The sequence below is a fragment of the Orbicella faveolata genome, unplaced genomic scaffold (assembly GCF_042242905.1).
Source record: "Orbicella faveolata isolate gen_17 unplaced genomic scaffold, um_ofav_v1 contig_35, whole genome shotgun sequence".
Taxonomy (NCBI): domain Eukaryota; kingdom Metazoa; phylum Cnidaria; class Anthozoa; order Scleractinia; family Merulinidae; genus Orbicella; species Orbicella faveolata.
In genome coordinates, this window is record NW_028301564.1 from 27031664 (window position 1) to 27054186 (window position 22523).

General features: G+C 37.5%; 1 protein-coding gene across 3 annotated transcripts; it reads right to left on the reverse strand.

Annotated features, from left to right (window-relative positions):
* Positions 1–56: 56 nt before the first annotated feature.
* On the reverse strand, positions 57–21738 carry LOC110043488 (uncharacterized). 3 transcript variants are annotated; one of them, XM_089273149.1, is made up of 11 exons: positions 21625–21738; positions 21208–21285; positions 19252–19912; positions 13843–13958; positions 10407–10425; positions 7766–8116; positions 6682–6721; positions 6594–6639; positions 4393–4411; positions 3027–3311; positions 57–2081 (listed from the first exon to the last, which is right to left on the reverse strand). In XM_089273149.1, the coding sequence occupies exons 2-11, from the start codon at positions 21244–21246 to the stop codon at positions 1765–1767; spliced, it is 1893 nt and encodes a 630-aa protein (XP_089129275.1). In that variant the 5' UTR covers positions 21247–21285; positions 21625–21738; the 3' UTR covers positions 57–1764. The 3 variants fall into 3 exon arrangements, with proteins under 3 accessions (XP_089129275.1, XP_089129274.1, XP_089129273.1); XM_089273148.1 differs by having other exon boundaries at positions 6594–6721; positions 19270–19912; XM_089273147.1 differs by having other exon boundaries at positions 6594–6721.
* Positions 21739–22523: the final 785 nt, after the last annotated feature.

Genomic DNA, 22523 nt, shown 5'->3' on the forward strand with positions numbered 1-22523 from the left:
TACCAGCATGATTATTGTGCCGGCTTCTTTTGGAGGGAAATACTTTATGCCTGAAATGCATTGGAATTCATTGCAAATTTAATTCTAATAACTACAAAAATAGACACAGTAGTAAAAATACATATTAAGTATACATACAATAACAAATACAAATTTCAAAACATTTCTAAAGTGTAAAATACCTAATACTGTAAACCAGCTACTGTCTACATACAAAAATAATTCTGTACGTTCTACACTATTCCTTAAACTATACTCTTAGTACAGGTGAATAAATCTATGATAAAATCTACAATTATCCTCATGAACAGAGCTTTGCCCTGCCACCTTAGGCTTCGGGTAGACCAGCTACAAATAATTGGTGGGCATTCAGAATATTCTTGAATGTTTGTCACATTCGCGCACAACTATGTTCAGCTAAAAACGTTCGAGATTTCTCCTGCCCCATTCTATAAAAAAAGCTCATATTATGTACAACAAAGATAAAGTGTGGACAGTCCTCTCAACCCTTGAGACGAAGATTTTGGCATACCAACTTTCAAATTCCTTCGTTTCTATAGGCATCAATCTGTAATTTTTTTCTTACTCTGCCATTCCCGAGATTTTAACTACATGGCAAGTTCAGTGATATCGGTGATCAATGCCTACGTTGTTTAACCTGACCAATAAGTTTTAGGTGAATATGACTTTGACAACTTTTGGTAATACGTGGGTTGAAAGACCTGTTACATTTTTTCGCTCGTGTTTCAAGCCCTAAACACCAACTGGCTACTGTACAGCATATGCACGTTAGCTTGGGTAATAAGACTAAATTTTGGCTTCCCAGTAAATATTACTAAAACGAAGATCTTCAAAACGCATTTTCTGTTTAGCACTACTAAAGAAAAGAAATTAAGTTATGTAGTCTTAAAACCTGTCTAAATATTCTACAATCTTAAGCTATTAATTTTACTTTCACCAGTTAAAACAGACGTTTATAATTACAAACATCTAGTTAAAATTGATTGTCTCCTTGAAACAGAAGGTACGTAAGTTTCTGGGTAGCAAAATGTTCTAAAATTGCAAGACATGGTCCCTCTTTTAAGTGTTTAACTCATCAATAACACATTTGTCGTTAATAAGTCAAGTCTTAGCTGTTCTAACAGACCCTTATCTTTATGTTTCGGGTCCAACGGTGAAACGATCTTGGTCACAATAAGTAGGACCTCTTGATATACCCTTAAAGGGATCTCTCTCTACAAAAACGGCATCACACGTAAGACTAAAATGGAAATCTTGGTCCACTGTTAGTCCATGGAATTACACTACTCGCCGAGATCGACAAGTAATAACAAATTGTAAAAACATCCTAAAATCTCTAGCAAAAAACTGCTATGTCACTTTTTATCGTGATCTACAAATATAGCTATTTTGGTGAAAAATCAATTTGTACAACAATAAATGCTGACCATATGACAAACCCACCGGGCTGACGTCGATATGTCAAACACGACAGGTACGATGGCACAGTCACTATGTCAAAACGACTTACTACGCGTAAAATAATTGTTACGCTGAGTTTATGAACTGATAATTAATGATAATGATAACAACACTAAATTGCTTGGGAGGCTTTACCAGGACAGGCCTGCAAGCTCTGAAGAAAGCTGTCCAATTTTAACAAAGGGTCACTAGACAGAGCTGCTCTAGTTGGAAGGGAAAGCACCATATTTAGCCTTCGAGCGATTACCGCCCTACGCCAAAATTGACAACAGCTTTTCAGAACTACACATATACATTTGATGAACTGGGAACTGAAAGATGTCCCATTAATTCCCTAACAATATCGAGGCGCTTTACGCTATGTTCTTTAAGTGCCTTACAAAAATCGTAGACCGTCAGATCTGGGTTGCTTGACCGAAGGTATTCCAGTGTGTTTTTGCCGGCCTCTGGATCGTTCTCTAGGTTTTTAATTTTGACATGATCCATTTCATACTTGGAGGCGATCTGCCTCCACCCTCCGGAACCGTAACTTTTCTGGGTGAGAAGGTCTTCAATCCGGTCTTGAGTATTGAGGTCAATATCTTTCAGACATTTGTACGCTGAAAAATGAATTAGAGACAAGATTACTTCATGCAAACTTGAGGGAATTTCACAGTCGTTACCTTGTCAAATTTACGTCCAAAATATGAAGGAAAAATAGGGCACTACTACATGTTTAGTTTGGAAACTGCAAATGATATTTCTTGAACCAATGGCTAGGAGTAATTCCAAAAGATATGTAGTCACAGTAACATTCTTGTATCATGCTAACGATGCTAGAACGCATGCGTATGACATGTTAGGGTTCTACCACAAGAACAAGCACTCAATGTTAGTGTGTGATCTTGTATGAAATGTATCTTCCATCTGATACTAATGCTTATTAATCTGCACACGCGTTTAGAGCAAATATTGGAGGAGAGCAAGGGGTTTTCTGACACAAATATATAGCTTTGTGAAGATATCAATTAGTGAAGCATACTCCTTAAGATTACATTTATGAATTCATTATTTGAGTATTGAACCCACTAGTTGTTTCAAGGATGCAATAATGAATTGATTAAATACTGAATCAGCTAGTTGTTCCAAGAAATACAGCTAACGGGTTCAATATTCAAATGCTTGATTCATTATTTCATTCTTAAAGCATCTAGCAGGTTCATATTCAAATAATCAATTCATTAATGTAATCTTGAGGAGTGAGCTTCAGTTGGTTTGACTGTACTTAAACAAACATTAAAGTCAACACCTTAGAGCCTTATCGCAGCTCGTAAGTACTTTAGTGGATGGCGGTCCCCTAAATCATTCCAACAGTGCACTCTGCACTATGGGATGACAAGTTAAAAAACAATCAGTTAAAGTGATTTCAGATTCGAGTCGGAAATCAATTTAGAACTGGGGATCGTATCGTGTCAGATTACTTTGGGAACTGCACATCACCAGCCTGTTAAACTACTAGCTTCTAAAAAGGATTAACTTTTATCCAGACTGAGTGACATACTTACTTGTTCCATCACGAGGTTTAACATCCAGTTCTGCAGGCGATGATTCTACTCTAAAGCTGGAACTATCTTTACAACTAACAGCACACTTATAGCAGCCAAAGTCAGGTAATGTAACAGATTTAAGGACAAGTGTGCCCTCTTCTTTTCCCTGTAACACTGCACCATCTTTATACCACTGATAGGTCAGTTTGCGGTTTCCTTGAGCTTTGCACTTAAACACCAACTCCGCTTTTGAGCCTTCTTTTATTTTCTGGGATAATGGTTCCTCTGTTATTTCCATTGCCCCTACAACAGATTCAACAATAAGATCACGAACTTAAGATTTCTATTGCCTGATAGTTGACCAGAGCACAGCCTTCATCAACTTTCATGCACAGAGAGATAGAGCAGTCAAGCTCATAATCTAATTGTTTTAGTTTAGATCTACTAGTTGTTCAAAACTTCATCTTATTCCTCTTCACAGAGACTTCAAAAATGCAAATTAGTGTCCATCATTTGTCATCAAGTACACAATGTTATTTTCATCACTAACTACAACAGAATAGCTAGTGATTGGGGTAGCCAATAAGAGAACAACATTTGTGGTAGAACGCTAGTAGATTTATACTAAATCATCTGGAAAAAAACCTGGATCATTCAAGTCAGATTACTCAGCTTGCAATAGCCACAGCCTGTGCTCTAGAGGTGTCTGCGTGCCACAGGCGACTAGCTTTTGCTTTTGGGTGACAGGAAAAACTCACTTTCTTATATATACGCTACTGTGCTAGGCACATAGGATTTCATGGTTAAGAGCCTTTAGGCTCCTTGTTATTTTTCTTAGACTGACAGCCTTGAATACCACCACAAATTTCTGACAATTTTAGCTCATGCCAACCTCTTAAATGTACCATCCTCTAAGTTTACTGAGCTAAATGTCAAAGAAGTAAAATGACAGCTTTAATATCCTAGCCTACAAACCTATTTGCCCATTTCATTGCCCACTTTGGGTTGGTGGTAAAGAAAGAGATGCACAGCAACTATCAGTAAAGGTGAAAAGGTGAAGTCTGCATAATGTTATGAGCCAAGTGGCCCATCAGGCCAGACCTTATCTCTAGTTTCTGTTGCATGAAGCAACTAGGAGTATTCCTACCTCCCCATGGATGGGATGCTGGACCATTGCAGGGTTACTCCCCTGCATTAAACTTGCTAGTACGCATGGAGAGAGGCACTATGAGAGTAAAGAGTCTTGTCCAAGAGCACAACACAATGTCCTTGGCCAGGGCTCGAACCTAAACTGCTCAATCCAGAGTCGAGTGCACTAATCATGAGGCATTAACTCATGACTTTACCTCCCAGTATCTATAAGCAACGAAAAGTAATTCCTTACCTTGTGACTCATCAATATCCTGAAAGAGAAAATAGAGAAAGGGAATAGTTGCTATATATCTGTTTACATGTTTGTTATTAAAATGTTGTGCTGGAATTTTAATGAACACAAGAAAAGTGTATAGAGAAGCACTATGCAAGGTGCTGCCGAGTGCTTCTAGACATAAATAATTCAGACAAAAAACTTGCAAGTTGTAATCCTTAATTACAATGTAACTCAACAATGCATGAGTTTACAATAACTGCAGAAATTCTTGTGTGCTCATTGGCTAAATTTTCATTGTCAATGTTAAAAGTGGACAGGCACATGAATTTGATGTTGATGCGACAAGCAAGAGCAAACAAACTATTTGTTGTTGTAAAAAACAAATTGACCTCTGTTTTTCATTAGTCTAACTGACCTATTATCGACGATGAATTTGTCATATCATTGTCAAAGTAGTCTGCAGATCCACAGCTACTTTGAAATTCATGATCATTAAGGTATCAGTATACCCCAAAATTGACCATTTTCAGAAAAAATGTTTTTCACTTTTTCAGGTAGATCTCATTGCGATCTTTCATTTAAAAAAGATTCCACAGAAAAACATTGATTCTAAGAAAAGTTATCAACGAAAAACGTTTCTTTTCATTAATTACCTCTAATTGATAAACGTCTATGTGTTGTCACGAGAAGTTAACTTGCATTAAAAAGCCACATCACAGATTGCGGCATACGTCTTAATTAATGATTATTTAATGCCTGTGTTTGGTAGTCAGTGATCTGTTCTGAGTTTTCCCTGTTTGTAGATTGTTGATCTAAGTATAAAAATGTCGTCGAAGAAGCGCCAATGTTCGTGACCCTTTGCAAGTGTGACAAAAGCACAACTGAGGAAAAAGCTGCGGAGAAAGAGGTTTCAAAATTGGGCTGACGTGTTAGCTGGCTAGCAATAAAGTTTCCTGTCTCAGGAAGAAGTTGCTTGCACTGGACGAGGAAAATGTTTGACACTCTCTCAGCATTACTTCCTTGGTGTCTTCTTCATTCGAGGCGGTAACGGTAACATTTTAACTCAATCGGTATCTCATGGGTTTCCTTTATGTTGTTTATGAGTGTGCTCTTTCGTTGTCTGCAATACCTCTAAGCTAAGGCATTTTGAAATTCAAAAAAAAGAAACAAAATGGAAACGAAAATTATTTTCTTACTAACTTGGGTGCACGAGCGGTGGAATTCAGAAGATATCGCAAAGGATATTTCCCACAGGAGGCAACAATTGAGACTCCTTTGTAAATGATACAAGCTCTATTGTTAAAGTAAAACAAGCCTTCAGAACGCCCCAAAGTATATTTTCCTTCGTATCTCAAAAAGAACATTTCAGCGAGTGAAGCATACATTTTAAGTTCGTTTCCGGCAAATTTTCAATGTTTTTGCAGAAGAAGAGTGCGAGAAAAGAGAATGAGAAGAGAATGTATGTTTCATTAACTCTAAAAGTTTAACTGCATGTCAAAAACAAACCAGACAAGTAATCAAAATTTCCCGACACCGTTTTTTAAAGAAAGGTGTCAAGAAGACATAGCGATGTTGATCACATCCTCCCGCTCAAATCCGACCAGAAACGAACTTGATTAGTGAACCTATTGTACTTTGATAAATAAGGCGCCATATTCGGAAAACCATAATTTTTTTATCTTGATGAATGTACTTTCGTAATCTACAATTCTTAAGCTTTCAGAAAATATATACTTCACTGGGGTTTGCGTCAAAAGTCTGACCCTAAAGCAACGCTGACAAATGATGGTCATTTGAGGTATACTGATACACGTACATGTACCTTAACAGGAAAGACACATGAAAAACTGACATCAATTCGTTGATGAGAAGGCTTCCTATGGACCTTGATGAAATGGATATGAAGAAATTGCACATTCTCGGCCGGGTTGAATGGACTATTCCTGTGCCTGTGGCACCATAATGAGCGCTTAATACAATCATAATGAACTTAAACTGGAAAATTGCCAGTACCAGTGAAGTATGAATTATTATTAAGGGCTATTGTTTGAAACATCAACAACAAGCTCATTTACCTTTAACAATTTAAGTTGATTGATAAAAGAGCTTACATGTAACAGCTAGGTAGACCTCTGCATGGAGTGTTGGGTATATGGGTATATTAGTTAGCAATTAATAATAAGTAATGAATAAAATGTACAGTGTAAATAATGCACCTGTTCTTCATTGGTTACAAGGAGCTCATCCTTTTTTGATGATCGTCTTCCTTTTAGCATTTCAGTACTGAAACTTGAAATCGAGGAGCTTCGTTTCCGTTTGCCAGATTCACCATCTGCACTTTCTCCTGTAAACATTTTTAGAAGTTGCTAATAGCTCTAATTACTTTCATTTATAAGTGTTTGTATCGTATTGATTGTTCATTGTTAGATCTCCTAATGTGAAGGAATTCAAATATTTTACCATTTCCCTCTATTTCTCCATTTCTTAAGCATCAAAGTTTTAAGATCTGTTTGAAACGATGAATAACAACCTTTACTATTATTATCATTATCATCTTTACTATTATTATTATTGTTATTATTATTATTATTACGATTTAATTATTATTAAATTCATATTTTATTAAATTTAACCCTAAAAAAATTATAAAATACATCAATACGAAAGATTCACAAAACAATGTGCTAGGAAATACTAAACTCCTGAGAGCTGAGAGTCACTCTGCCAAAATTCTACTGTTCATCCAGTAAACTAATTAAACATATTAAACAATTCCACAGGTCTACGCTGTGGAAATTAATATTTGAGTAAATACAACCTAAAAGCTGGGAAAAAAATTTACATGCTCCAATTAAAAAAAAAAACAGTATTAACAAAAAGAGTTTTGTCCAAAAAAGAAAGGAACTAATAGATGGTTTCCTCTTCAGTTTCAACGCCAAAGTCCGCATTCTTGACATCACTGGGGACTCCCTTGGTTGTCCTAGAACCACTCAAACAGATGAGGGCAGATCTCAAGAGTGCAAACGATGTTTTTGCTCTGATCCAGGAGATCGTCTTAGTGTACTGTTCTCCCTATTACTATTACTACTACTATTATTATTGTTGTTGTTGTTATTATTATTATTATTATTATTATCATTATTACTATTAATGCATTATTATTAATCGTGAGAGAGCAGTACAGCCACCAAGTACATGTCATCTACACCAACACTTATTTTAAATTCATTACAAGTATAATTAACATACATTGTACAATTTACATGTACATGTAGGTGTGAGTAATGTAAATGGCATGTGCAATACACAATAACACTGCACATTAAAATTAAAATGTACTGTAAGTTATATATATTGAAAAAATAAAAGACTGATTGGCTTGTATTACCACTCTTTTGTGAATCTCTGCTGAATTGCCGACTGAGTCTGCGCATTGGACCACTGCTGGTGGTATCCTTATGATCACTGGCTGCAGCTTCATCATTAACAGTTGCTTTACATGTAGCAGCATCAGGGACACCATGAAGTGCTGCTGGATCATCTCCAGGTATTCTACCACTAGTATTATCCTGAGGAGTATTCAAATTGACAGAAGCAGCAACAGGTACATTTACACTATTTCGTTTAGGCAAAGAGCCATGTGTAGCATTCTGGTTTGCCTGCTCATTCACAGCAGTAGTGTTCTGATTCAGATTAGCACCACTGTTGGTACCATCGATATTCTGTCTTTCAGCAGTACCTGAAAATAAAATTTCACAGACAAGAAGTGATTCAACTGTGCATCATAAAATATAACATACATGTACATGGAAGAGGAAAATATGCAGTGTGCTTGTACTCAGAGTACTCAAAATGCTTCAGGTACCTTAAAGCAGAAGTACCCTGTTCACACTCCATTGGATTCATTAAGGGCCGGGCACCGGGCAAATTGACTGCCTGTGAGCACAACTTTGCCCGGCTGTTCAACTCTGGGCTTTTAATGCGGTTTTTGTGAATAAAACTTGAATGCAAGTTGCTTTTCTTTGATTTCTGCATGTGCCTTCCCAAAAATAAAACTGAAATTCTTTTAAAAAAAAGAAAATCTCCTTGTCTTATTCCTTCCTTGACACTGCTCATGTATCGCCCCATGATTCATTGCAAAAGGAAAACTGATTGACGGTCTACATGAAAACCCATCTTGAAATCTCCCAGAATTGCGATGGCTACCGACAAAAGAACCATCGCGCAATATTTTCCTGTTCGACCTCTGCCTGAGAAAAAGTCAAGAGGTAAGTAGTGATTTAACCATTTCTTTTTGGAATGTTGAATGGCTAACTTCATGCTCAGTGAAGAGTGAAATCTTTTCAAGACCCAGTTAAGTTTATTATCATAGCTGTGTCAAGATTTTTAAATATGATTAAGCAATGTTTAACACATGTAGATATCGAACTCTCTTGTTCAAGGCGATTTCATGTATAGAGTCGAAACATTTCAAAATATTTTGTATAGACAAAATGTTCTAGATTTTTTGTTCAAAAAAAGAAGGCAACGAACGATTGTTATTCATGTTCAGTGAAGAGTGAAATATTTTCAAAGACCCGATTAATTATAAGCTTATTATCGTAGTACAGGTGATTTGTAAACAACAATGTTTAACACATGCAAAAATCGAACTCTCTTGTTCAAGGCGAATTTATAGCAAAGGTCCGAATCATTTCAAATTATTTTATATAAATAAACCTCTTCAATTTTACACATAATTCGAAGAAAGGATTGAACAATCGGTTCAACTTTTTAACTGGTTGCCTAGCACATGACCAATTTCTTCCCCGTTGCATGAGTTTCAAGTTTCAGCTTTATGTAAACAACAAACCAGTGAAAATGTAAATATAAGCTTGAATATTATTCACAGACACAGACATGCTGCTGCTTGTGCGGTCAATTGCTAATTTATTGTTTGAAAAGTCGAGTTTTAGATATACTATGAGCAAACCGTATTTTTCCAGATGAAGATGACTCTGATTACGGCTCAGATGCTGACAGTGAACTGAGTGACACTGACTAGTATTCAATACTTTTTTAGTCAGAGTCAGTTTTGTGACAACCTTATTGTCCAATAATCCTTCTTAAGATAGCTGCTGAGTTTATGTATGTAATCACTGTTGTTGCTATTTGAATTGAGAAAGGCAAGGCAAATCTGAAATGCCAAATAAAATTATGAATTGTTGGTAGAACATAATTATTTATTAATTGATTAATGACATCGAATTATGATTCACATCTAAAGAATGATCACTTTTTGGCAACTGAAGGATGTTGGGTTAATGTTATGCTTCAAAAGGCAGAAAAACAGAACTCTACAGCTGTAAAATTTTTAAAATTTGCCATGGGAGCATGTCCGGACCCATAGGAGGGGAAGGGCCATGGTCAGGAAGGAAGGAAGGAAGGGTCAGGAAGGAAGGGTCATGGTTGGGAGCCTTTAGGCTCCTTGTTATTTTTCTTAGACTGACAGCCCTGAATACCACCACAAATTTCTGACAATTTTAGCTCATGCCAACCTCTTAAATGTACCATCCTCTAATTTTACTGATCTAAATGTCAAAGAAGTAAAATGACAGCTTTAATATCCTAACCTACAAACCTATTTGCCCATTTCATTGCCCACTTTGGGTTGGTGGTAGAGAAAGAGACGCACAGAAACTATCAGTAAAGGTGAAAAGGTGAAGTCTGCAAAATGTTATGAGCCAAGTGGCCCATCAGGCCAGACTTTATCTCTAGTTTCTGTTGCATGAAGCGACTAGGAGTATTCCTACTTCCCCATGGATGGGATGCTGGACCATTGCAGGGTTACTCCCCTGCATTAAACTTGCTGGTATGCATGGAGAGAGGTACTATGAGAGTAAAGAGTCTTGTCCAAGAACACAACACAATGTCCTTGGCCAGGGCTCGAACCTAGACTGCTCAATCCGGAGTCGAGTGCACTAACCATGAGGCATTAACTCATGATTTTACCTCTCAGTATCTATAAGTAACGAAAAGTAATTCCTTACCTTGTGACTCATCTGTCTCCTGAAAGAGAAAATAGAGAGAGGGAATAGTTGCTATATATCTGTGTACATGTTTGTTATTAAAATGTTGTGCTGGAATTTTCATGAACACAAGAAAAGTGTGTAGAGAAGCACAGTGCCAGGTGCTGCCAAGTGCTTCTCGACATAAATAATTCAGACAAAAAACTTGCAAGTTGCAATCCTTAATTGCAATGTAGCTCAACAATTAATGCATGAGTTTACAATAACTGCAGAAATTCTTGTGTGCTCATTGGCTAAATTTTCACTGACAATATTAAAAGCAGACAGACACATAAATTTATCATTTACGCGATGTTGATGTGACAAGCAAGAGCAAACAAATTATTTGTTGTTGCAAAAAAACAAATTGACCTTTTTCATGCGTCTGACCTATTATTGACAATGAATTTGTCATATCGTTGTCAAAGTAGTCTGCAGATCCACAGCTACATTGAAATTCAAGGTCATTAAGGTATCAGTATACTCCAAAATTGACCATTTTCAAAACAAAAAGTGTTTTTCGCTTTTTCAGGTAGATCTTATTGCGATCTTTCATTTAAAAAAGATTCCAAAGAAAAACATTGATTCTAAGCAAAGTTATCAACGGAAAACGTTTCTTTCCATTAATTACCTCTAATTGATAAATGTCAGTGGGTTGTCACGAGAAGTTAACTTGCATTAAAAAGCCGCGTCACAGATTGCGGCATATGTTTTAATTAATGATTATCAAACGCCTGTGTTTGGTAGTCAATGAGCTGTTCTGAGTGTTCTCCGTTTGTAGATTGTTGATTTAACTATAAAAATGTCGTTGAAGAAGCGCCAACATTCGTGTCCCTTTGCAAGTGCGACAAAAGCACAACAGAGGAAAATGCTGGGGAGAAAAAGGTTTCAAAATTCGGCTGATGCGTTAGCTGGCTAGCGATAAAGGATCCTGCAGCGGGAAGAAGTTGAAGAAGTTGCTTTCACTGGACGCGGAAAACGTTTGACACTCTCTAAGCATTACTTCCTTGGTGCCTTCTTCGTTTGAGGCGGTAACGATAACATTTTAACTCAATCGGTATCTCATGGGTTTCCTTTATGTTGTTTATGAGTGTGCTCTTTCATTGTCTGCGACATCTCTAAGCTAAGGCGTTTTGAAAATCGAAAAAAACAAAATGAAAACGAAAATTATTTTCTTACTAACTTGGGTGCACAAGCGGTGGAATTGAGAGGATATTGCAAAGGATATTTCCCACAGGAGGCAACAATTGAGACCCCTTTGTAAATGATACGAGCTCTATTGTTGAAGTAAAACAAGCCTTCAGAACGCCCCAAAGTATATTTTCCTTCGTATCTCGAAAAGAAAATTTCAGCGAGTGAAGCATACATTTTAAGTTCATTTCCGGCAAATTTTCAATGTTTTTCGCAGAAGAAGAGGATAAGAAACGAGAACGAGAAGAGAACGTATGTTTTATCAACTCTAGAAGTTTATAAAATTTTCCCTTCACAGCGAAACTCAAGACGTTTCTTCGCGTGAAAAAATTCCTACTCCTGAACGATCGCAAGAGTCAGATTCCACGTATAAAAGCATTAAAATATTGTGTATAGCTTACAATTTAGTTGAAATGGAGTTTTCATCAAACAGATAGCTCTCTTAGTTTGGAGACTGAACATAACATCATTTTCTTCTTACGTGTTTCTGCCACACACCCATGGTATGGCTGGCAGTTGAAACCGCTGAAAACATAGTGTCACTAAATGTCAATTACAGTGTGTGGATTATAACTGTTGGGTGTCACTTAACAGTATTCTTACCATCATTTTTGATCTAAAGTATTTTACATGGAAGCCAAAAACTTTGAAGAGACAAGGCTAGGGCTAAGTTTCTTGCTTGAAACCAAACACAAAGTTCTTCGATTTAAAACAAAACCAAAATGCGGTTCAAGACACTGAAAGTTAGTCGCCTAATAATAGCGACTAGCCTCAAAATTCTGGTCACCAACACTCAATTTTCAGTTGCATTGGTGACAAGCTGGTTGCAATTTCGGACCCTGTGAGTAAAATGTCAGTAAAAATCAAAGAAATTGTGGCTGCAGTCCAGGGCTTCAAATTAACTTTTTCATGACAGAGCCGGCTGGCAACTAATTCCAAAATTTTGGTCGCCAGATCATAACTTTCTGATGTACACAATCTTCGACAACTCTGTCGATCTAAGTTTATGTACAGAGAAGCTTACGACGGATTCCGCTCAAAGTCTGAGCAATAAGTGCAAAAATTATTTTCTAAAAATCTACCCAAAGCGCGGTAACTTTTGAAAACTTTATGTATTCAAAACAACTCACTTTAGTTCATTTTGTTAAGTGACCTCGCGATTGAATTCTCAAGCATTCTCAAGAAAGTTTAAATGTGAAACCTCGTAAGAGTGCTTGAGGGGTGTGTTAGTGTTTTTAACTGACGTGAAATTTCTGTTTTAATTGATTTATGGATAACTTCAACTTCAATTTTCCCTCACGGGGTCAGCTTGAGAGCTAAATTAAAGTCTCAATGAGTTCTTCTTCTTAACCGTATTCAAAATATTACTGTGCCATGAGGTTATTTTTTTGGTAACTTAGTTTTTGCCATTTATTGCTCGAACGTTCTGCAGAAATCATCTTTTAGCTAATACAATTCATAGTAAAGTTTTAAAGATTTACTAGCTTGCTAAAATAGATTAAGTGCAAACCACGCCTCATGAATACTGATTAAATATTTAACAATTAAACCCTGATTGAGCCCGCAAGGGTTATACGGATCAATAGCCCATGAGGCGAAGTTTTAGTATCACCCAACTAGTCAGACAGAAAAGGCAATAATAAAGTTAGCAAATGCAAGTTGAAGAAATATTTATTTGGGATTAAAATGAAAGAAAGCATCACGCTCAATTGCACCAATTTCGCTGCTCGAGGACTATCACTAATAGTCCTCTAAACTAGCTAGTAGCCTAGCCAATTAAAATGCAGCATTTGCACTAGTTCGTTGATACTAATCAATGTTAGTATCACTCAACTAGTGGACTAATGCAAATCCTGCATTTTAATTGGCTACGCTAGTAGAGGACTATTAGTCATAGTCCTCGAGTAGCGAAATTGGCGCAATTGAGCGTGACACTTTCTTTCGTTTTATTCCCAAACAAATATTTCTTCAACTTGCATTTGCTAACTTTATTATTGCCTTTTCTGTCCGACTAGTTGGGTGATACTCAAACAATTAGACCCTTCGCCCTCAAGGGCCACGGGTCAATAGCCCTTGTGGGCTACGGATCTAATTGTTAATTATTACTACATGTAAATTGATGAAAACTCCATTTCAACTAAATTGTAAGCTATACACAATATTTTAATGCATGTATATGTTAATTTAATTAGTAATTGAGAAAACTGAGAGTTAATTTCTACCACACCTCTTCTATAAGACGATTGCTTCTGTCAGACAATTTACGCATCGCCATGGCCAGCTCCTCCGCTTTTATTGATATTAATGAGGTTCTGCGCTTCTTGAATCCAGTCTTTCCATCACCTGATGAATTAATTGGCTTTATTAGTGGTTAGATAAAGAAGTCACCATGTTCATATAATATTAATGTCCTTGAACAAGGGTTTGAGATTTCTACACAACTCTACAATGCAGTTGCAGAATACATGACTTTTGTATATACCTGACAACTTTTCCTACTAGTCAACTGCATAATGATGTGATTTTCATTTTACCTAAATTTCTGTAACAAAAAATCCAACGACCTCTGAACATATAATACTGAAAAACTTCCAGTGACTTCAGTGAACATTGGTGAAGATTCCTGAAGATGTTTCACTGATTTTTAAGGGTTGCCAAAAGTATTAATAAGTGGTGTGAATTGAAGTGCCAAATCAATCATGGTACCATATTCTTCAGTCTAGCTTTAGGACTAAAACGTGACATTTAGTAGTGTTCACCGGTCAGGACTATTTTGGGGGGAAATTGAATCCAATTTTCACATTTATTTAATGATTATGCAACAAGTAAAATAATGTAGTCCAGAATTGTGAGTCATGCGTGTGAAATTGTCCTGTTTGCACCTGAACGACATTTTCAAACTGCAGGTGTGTGACATCTAGCATAATGTGTCCACATGAGTTATAATTATTAATAGTAATAAGTTGTCATTGGTATAATTATACAATCATGTGCATGCAGAAAGTACTGTATCATCAGTACTGGTATCATCTTATGTCTAGAAACCAAGCTCAGGTGATGACCCTTACCATGAATTGAGAAGCACCTATATGAAGCATGCAGAGAAAAAGTGTCCTGCCCAGTACTAGTGCAGGTACATGAAATATACAGTGCACCTGTCAGACAACTTTTCAGACCCACAGACTTCAATTTTTACCTGGGAGTGCCAGGATTCACATTAAAGACCCTGAAGCAATCCAAAGATCACATTCCAAAGATTTGTGAAGATGTCTTGAACATTCCCAGATCCCTGAAGTTCCTTTAGCCTATGAACAGGCTCCAGCTGGAGAGGCCATAAAGGAACTGGCTGAGAGTGAAGTGGCCGAGGGGAGATTGGAGTGGGGGTTGTGGCATCGGAGCCTGTAGACAAAGGTTGTATGCTGCCGTTCCATTAAGGCACTCGCTATGCACTAGTTTATCTAGTGCAACCTAAAATTGGTCAAATCACTGATTGTTGACGGGTTTGAATGCATGATATCCCTTTTGCCAACCCCATCCAGTAAAAATTTGCATGTCTCGCAAGGCATCTTCTGGCAGTGAGCGGTAAACAGATGATCTGTTTGAAAGAGGAGCGATATTCTAAGGGATTTCATTCATTTTACACAGCTGAAAGTAGGACAAAAACGTTGCTTGCCATCTGTGCCAGAGAAAATGGATGTTTTCGGAATTCTTCCCACTGGATTTGGGAAACGTTTAGTGTAAAATGGAGTCGACAGGCTTCAACGACTCCTACCATTTGTGGCATTTGTACATTTGCTGGACATATCAAGCCTAACAATTGTAGAAATCTTCTTGCATGAAATCCCAGGTTTTCTAGCATATGAGCCACAACAATGTTGTCTAGTAGCTCAAGTAGCTTCTTGTTTTCGGACATGCCAAACACTGGTAACATGTTTACTCTTTTAGCATCATCAGTCCTTGTCCCACCATGGGACACATATGGACTTGCTCTTTTAGTTTGACAAGTGAAAGACTTTTTACATAATTATATACAAAAACAGACAATGGGGGTTTGACCTGCTCCATTTCACTCCATTTACAAAAAGCTTGGGAGAACTGCATATTTTCCCTTGAACTGTACTTTTCTTGTACAGTCTATTTACATTCCAATGCATCCACATGGAGATTATGACATGCTGCTGACAGATTAATGACACGTTAATTACAAAGGGGCTGAACGGTGGCTTCAATAGTCTGCTACAGGCTTTCTCCTCTCTCTCCCCTCCTATCTTTTTTCCCACCTTCTCTTTGCCCCATCCTCGACTAGAGAGCCTGTTTACAGGCTATGCAGTCTCAGGATGTACAATTATGTTACTGGTACATTTCTTTTGACTGAAAATTTAAGAATTGAGGATCTTTACTTTCCTTGCATTGGTTTAAGTTCTCATGAAATTATCTTTTGAAAATGTGCCTGTTAAGGCTGCAATAGGTCAAGTTTCTCAGCTAAGGTAAACAAGAGATTGATCCATGGATGTGAGTAGGCATATAATTGAAATATTATTTTCAATTGAAAATGCAGGCATGGGAGTTGACAAGAACACACTTGCTGCAGTGCACAGACCTGGACCAGTGCACAATCTGGAGTACAATTCCAAGACCCTAACCATAAATTTTTAGGTTGCTGGGTCTCCCAAAGTTAACAATGAAAATGTTTTAATTAATTTATTATTCACATGTAGCTTAAAAACTAGCAGATTCTTACCACTGTTTTGTGAGTCTTGGCTGCTTTGTCGCTTAAGAGGAACCTTACCACGAGCTGAGGTATAAAATGCCAACTAAGCATTACGGACTGAGTATAAAATAGGACCCTGAGGTATAAAATGCAGACTGTAGACTAAACGCAGCCTAATGACCACAGACTGGGTATAAAACACGGACAAAGGTACAAAATGCTGATTTTCCTTTGCGATTGTTTCACATATTAATTCTTCTTTTCTAGCAGGGTTTCGATTCCCAAGATAGCAAAATTATGATAGTATAGTAGAGTATAGTGCCCTACTGGCTGTTATTATCTTCATGGGGAAGCAGTTAATCGACAATTTTCAACTCCATATGTTTGATATAATTGCCTTTATTTTGTTTTATTTCTCCCTACCTGGAGTTGAAAATTACTGATTGCTCCTAGAAAAGAAGAATTAATATAATATATGTACAACAATCACAGTCCTTACCTCCAATGCCGGCCATCTTGGGGTGATAGCACGATTGCAGTTTTACCAAGTGACATTTATGGTGCGAAAATACCATTCCCTTCATGCACTGTGGCCACTTGGCAGGAAAATCAGCATTTTGTACCTTTGTCCATGTTTTATGCCCAGTCTGCAGTCAGTAGGCCACATTTAGTCTGCAGTCCGTGTTTTATACCTGAGTCCATGTTTTATACCTGTCCATAATGCTTAGTCTGCGTTTTATACCTCAGTCTGTGTTTTATACTCAGACCAGTGTTTCCCCAAGAGCACGCCATTGCTGGAATCCCATGTTGCAATCAGAGATGGCCCTTTTCTTATACAAGACTGCAAGCTTGACTCAGGCATAGTACATGTATTTTAAAAGCCATCCCAGTGCTCGAAATTGCGACAGATATGGTCACCAATGCAACTAACATTTCATCCTTGGCAACCAAAATTTGGCAAAAATTCTGGTTTAGTTGTCATGGCGACTACATTTCTCTGTGTTGATGATCAATAACAGTTATTTTCTCACACATTATGTCCTTCCAGAAAATCATATTGAAAGATCTTTGCTTCTAAAACATTCAGCATAAGAAAAGAAGTCAATCCATCCTTTTGCTTTGCTGTATTGATTCTTTCACATCAGAAAACTTCTAAGTTTTAAATCACCCTATAATGCATTGCAAACCCTTGATCATTGCCTATGTCATGTATGCCTAAGGATTGTTCTCTTGTAATTTATTGGCCCCTTTCCTAAAAATTTGGCCCCTAAAAAAGGTCTTCAGGGGCTACTTTGGCCCTCAAGTAAGATTTTCTGGCTGAAACACTCCAGACCATAGTCCACAGTCTGTGTTTTATACTGACCGCAAACTAAATACTAAATAGCGTTCTACATGTAGATCTGTAATGACTTACATTATTTTAACCCTCTATAACTAACTATCTATGGTATTGACCCTTGTTTGTCGTCTAAAAATTAGTATAGTAAATGGTTTGAACCCAGGAGTATCAGTAGTTTGTTTAATGTGATCGTCTTTGTGAGGGAGGTTCTGAAGAGAACTGTTGTTGGTGACTGGCATTTTGACAACCTGAGCGAAAGTCATCTTCAGAGTAAAGTGAATAGCGTTTGCAGTGTTTCCATCAGAGCGCGCCATTGCGGGAAGCCCGCGTGGCAACCAGAGATGGCCCCCAGAAAAACGAAGAAAGGGCCAATTTGGCCCTTTCCTTTTACAAGACTACAGGCTTAACCAGGCGTAGTATTTTAAAAGCCATCCCAGGGCTCGAAATTGTGACCGATACGGTCACCAATGTAACTAATATTTCATCCTTAGTGACCAAAATTCGGCAAAAATTCTGGTTTAGTCACCATAATGGTGACTACATTTCTCTGTGTTGACAATCAATCTGGTTATTTTGTCACACATTGTCCTTCTAGACAATCATATTGAAAGATCGTTGCTTCTAAAACATTCAACATAAGAAAAGAAGTCAATCCATCGTTTTGCTCTGCTGTATTGATTCTCTCACATTGGAAAACTTCCAAGTTTGAAATCGCACTATAATGCATTGCAAACCCTTGATCATTGACTATGTCATGTATGCCTAAGGACTGTTCTCTTGTAATACACGGATCATACTAGTATCTGATTCAAAAGAAATTTATTGAGTAGAAACACTTCAAAAAGCACTAACTATTAAATTAATTTTTTAATCCCTGATCCAAATAAACTGCTTTATTTTCCTTGGTACCCTGACGCATTTTTCCTTCTGTAGCTTTCAATTTATTGGCCCCTATAAAAGGTCTTCAGGGGCCACTTTGGCTCTCAAGAAAAATTTTCTGGCTGAAACACTGCATTTGTCAGTCGATGATGTTATCATTATGGTCTGTGAAATGTGATTGGTCAGTTTAGCCATGATGGTATTGGCTGTAAGACACATGTAAAGTTTGTCATCAGTCATTCATGGTCGGTTTTGATTCGTCTATAGTTAGTCAAATTGGTTGGCAAATTGGATGGCAATATTTAACATTTATTATATGGCTGTGTCTCACAAGGACTGGGAACTACTGAATTTGTGAATGTGATTGGCTGACATCAATATTTACTGCGGTCTAGATTTTCCCATCTAGACTGGCATCTAGGTCTATTACATTTTCTGGTAAAACAGTTGCAAACTCTTCTATTTTTGTCTCTTGGAAGTGCCAAAATCCTGATGAGGAAAAAAAGTAAAGAGGACGAGCAAAGTTGGCAGATTTAAGTTCGGCTCATTGCCATTTGGAAGCAAAATGTCAGCTAGTACAAACCAGTTACATCGTAAAAGCAAATAAAAATTTTCTTGTTTGGTACGTTTTGCTCCTCCACATATCTCTTTCTTCCTCATGTTCTCCCTACAATAAGTCACATTAACACATACAACATGGGACTTACATGTATTCCCTTCCACACCTGACACTCCCCTTGTCTTCTTTCGGTGTAACCACCATAAACATAATGTAATCACTACCACAAATATAAAACCCACGCCGCCAATCACGCCTCCAATCACACCTCCAGAAATAGAACTGCCATTTCTTGAAGCCTCAGTTCCAGTTGTATGAATGGTAGGTGAGATCACTGATGAACCAGGACTACAATCCTTGTCTGGCCTCGGGCGACAATACTGCTTGGAAGCCTTCAAGCCTTGGTTTGCACATTCTGATATCTCCTCATCTTTGCCATCAAAGCAACAGTAAGAACATTTTTGACAGCTATGAGTAGAATCTTTCTTGGAATAGAAGTATCCTGCCTCACAAGTTCCACTGCAAATCCTGTTCGATCTATTGGTGCAAGGTGCAGTTATGATTTCATACGCTACACACTTCTGACAGCTATGACAAGGAGCTGAGTCCAGTTCGTCAGAGAATTTTCCTGCAGGACAGGCTACACAATCAGGGTTAGGTGGATCTTGAATATGGCTGCCACAAGGCGGATCCAATCCACGACCAGGATGACAGGTTAGGCAATTTAAACATCTCTTAAAACTGCCATCTGAATTGAGAACAGTGTACTGGTCTTTCTTGCAGATTGTTTTGCATTGTACATATAATACCTAGTAGACAAACAAAAAGACAACATTACATGTATATATGCCCATTAAAATAACTTGTACAATACAGTTGAACTCCATCTTATGACAACAGTGTACCTTGTTCATTAAGGTCACCGTTACATTAACTTTCAAGGTTAAACTAGGAAAATCAAAGCATTCTCATTGAATTTAAATTTAAAGGTACAAGTATCATTCACACTGTGCAGTAAGGTAATTGCGCTATCTGATGTATGAACTTGCCTCCCAAGTTTGTGATGGTGACAGAACTAGTAGGTTTAAGTGGACCCAACCCACCTTTTTCACTGGCAAAAATGGCAATTCCAGCAAATATCTATGCACCCAAATGATCATGGGTGGCCAGTCCCCACTTGCCTTCGGAAATCACCCCCATTGCCCTCAGAAGTCCAAATTGTTCACCCCTCTATGCCTACGGAATTCTGTAATCATTCAAACCCTTTTGGCAGGGTAATGCATGGACGACATTAATTTGCTGCCATAAAACCCAGTATATATACACAAGGAACGGAATAATCAGAATTCAAAACACCCCACGATCATTTCAATTAATAAAACCGTTTACACATTTAAAAGGTCATTAATTCATGTACTCTTGAATTGAGCTACAGAAACTTAGCTTGCATGAAATATCATACAATGTAATGTACATAGACACTAAGTGAATAGTCTTGACGATAAAGCCTGCCACTGGTCCGAATTCCGAGTATCAATCATCCAGTAAAGCGATAAAAAGGAAGACAATCACAAGTTTTATATAGACTTACGTAAAAGATTACAATGAAATCACTAATTCGTGAAATATGCAACACAAATATTGTTTTTAATTGTATCTATAACAAAATTCTTCATCCTGATTGGTTCTCAGGGTCTCTACTTGTGTTGCATAATCGGCGCGCGATCACCTGGGTGTCCAGTTACAGGTATCTGATTTGAACTTTTTGTAACTGGACACCCACGTGATTCGCACGTCAATCAACGCACGCTTTTAATGGCTTCCTCTGCACTGTATCCTACAGTTTTCAAAGTTTATGAAAAGCGCTACAAACGTTTTCCTTGGAAAGAAGTTCTCAAAAGACATTTTAGTTCCGAAATGTGTTATAGATACGATTAATTAGTAATTGGGACCTCGTATCGTCCAATTCAAGGAGTAATCGTGCTCGTAATTTCAAATCGGCCGTGCGCTTCGCGCTCGTCCGATTTTGAAATTACTCGCCCGATTAATTCCTGAATTGCACTCCACTCGGTCCAATTACTATTACTAGTATAAATCAACTTACCAAACAACCCACAAAGATCAGCAAGTCGTAAATATACATCTCATATCAGTTGAATCAGCTGGCTATTAAGTGAGACGCCTATAGAAATGGAAATCATATTATCGGCAATTATAAACTTAGTGCTTAGCACAGACGTCATTGCCTAAATGCACGTAGACATCACATGAGTTACCATGAATAACTGTTGATCCTTTAGACACCATTATGTATACGACCCGTTAAGAAAATATTTAACCCAACTAATTATCAGTGAATTGAACTCGAGACATCAATTAATATTTCATGGAACTTCATTGCGTTAAGTGATTGCCCCTTCTAGAACTACTAATTTAACGGACTGGCGAATCTAATGAACTTAATGAAGCCTGATTTGCATAGAAGTCACCCTCAACACATAAACAGCAACGGGCTGGTTACCTGAATCACCAAAGAACCTGGCTTTCCTGCAGTCCTGCTCAGGGCGAAACTTTCAAGGCATACGGTCGACTCGCTTGCACACCCATCGTTTATGACACTTGACATCTTTGCTGACCAGCCGAAAATAGAAACATGACGCAAAACTACGTCACAGAAAAGTATGCAAATTTCTCCCCACCTTTCTATCATCTGCAAAGAGATGTTTTTCATCAACTGATTTTATAATTCTAGTTCTGGCGCTTCATAGATGCACGTCGCATGGTTAGATCTCATCCTGTCTCTAGTCTTTGAGCAACATAATTACGCTACTCGAAGTGCGTCCTTTACAACACCTGATTCCAAAATCCCTTGGAAGAAAAATATAAGAAAGGTTCGCCTAACTTTTATTGGATGCTATCATTGAAATGACATTCCTTTGTTTGTACATAATAGACAGAGGAAAACTATTTAAAAACTCACTTCATCAGTTTTATTTTGCTCAGTATTAATAATTTCAACATTATATATGTATTAACTGTGTGTTTACTTTTTCCTCTCGTATACTAGTTTTCTTTTATCCTAAAATAAATGTATTAATTAAAGGGCATATAATAAGTTTACTTATATTGCCCTTTCCTATTCTTTTTCACTGCACCTGTTTTGTTAACAATATTCATGTCGTCGTCAAGTCAACTATAGTCAAGTGGAGAAATAAAAAATACAGAAATACAAATACACCCTGTGGCACTGAGCCAGTGCCGACTTATAATGGATAAGTAGGCCATTTCTACTTATTCTGAACCGTTTACATTGTATATTTGCTTCGCTCGGTAGCAACGGCCGCCCATTTAAAGTCTTCATCACAAACTTTTCGTGTCGGCCAAACCTCTTCCAAGCTCTAGAGGAGTCGCGCTCCGAGC

Excerpts from the sequence above, each read along its gene's own strand:
- LOC110043488 (XM_089273147.1), bottom strand. The coding sequence starts at position 21,246 with ATGTATATTTACGACTTGCTGATCTTTGTGGGTTGTTTG. Across the intron at positions 13,959-19,251 it reads AGGTGTGGAAGGGAATACAT|GTGATGGAAAGACTGGATTC; the intron begins GTAAGTCCCATG and ends TTAATTCATCAG. Across the intron at positions 6,722-7,765 it reads CAGAGATTCACAAAAGAGTG|GAGAAAGTGCAGATGGTGAA; the intron begins GTAATACAAGCC and ends AAATGTTTACAG.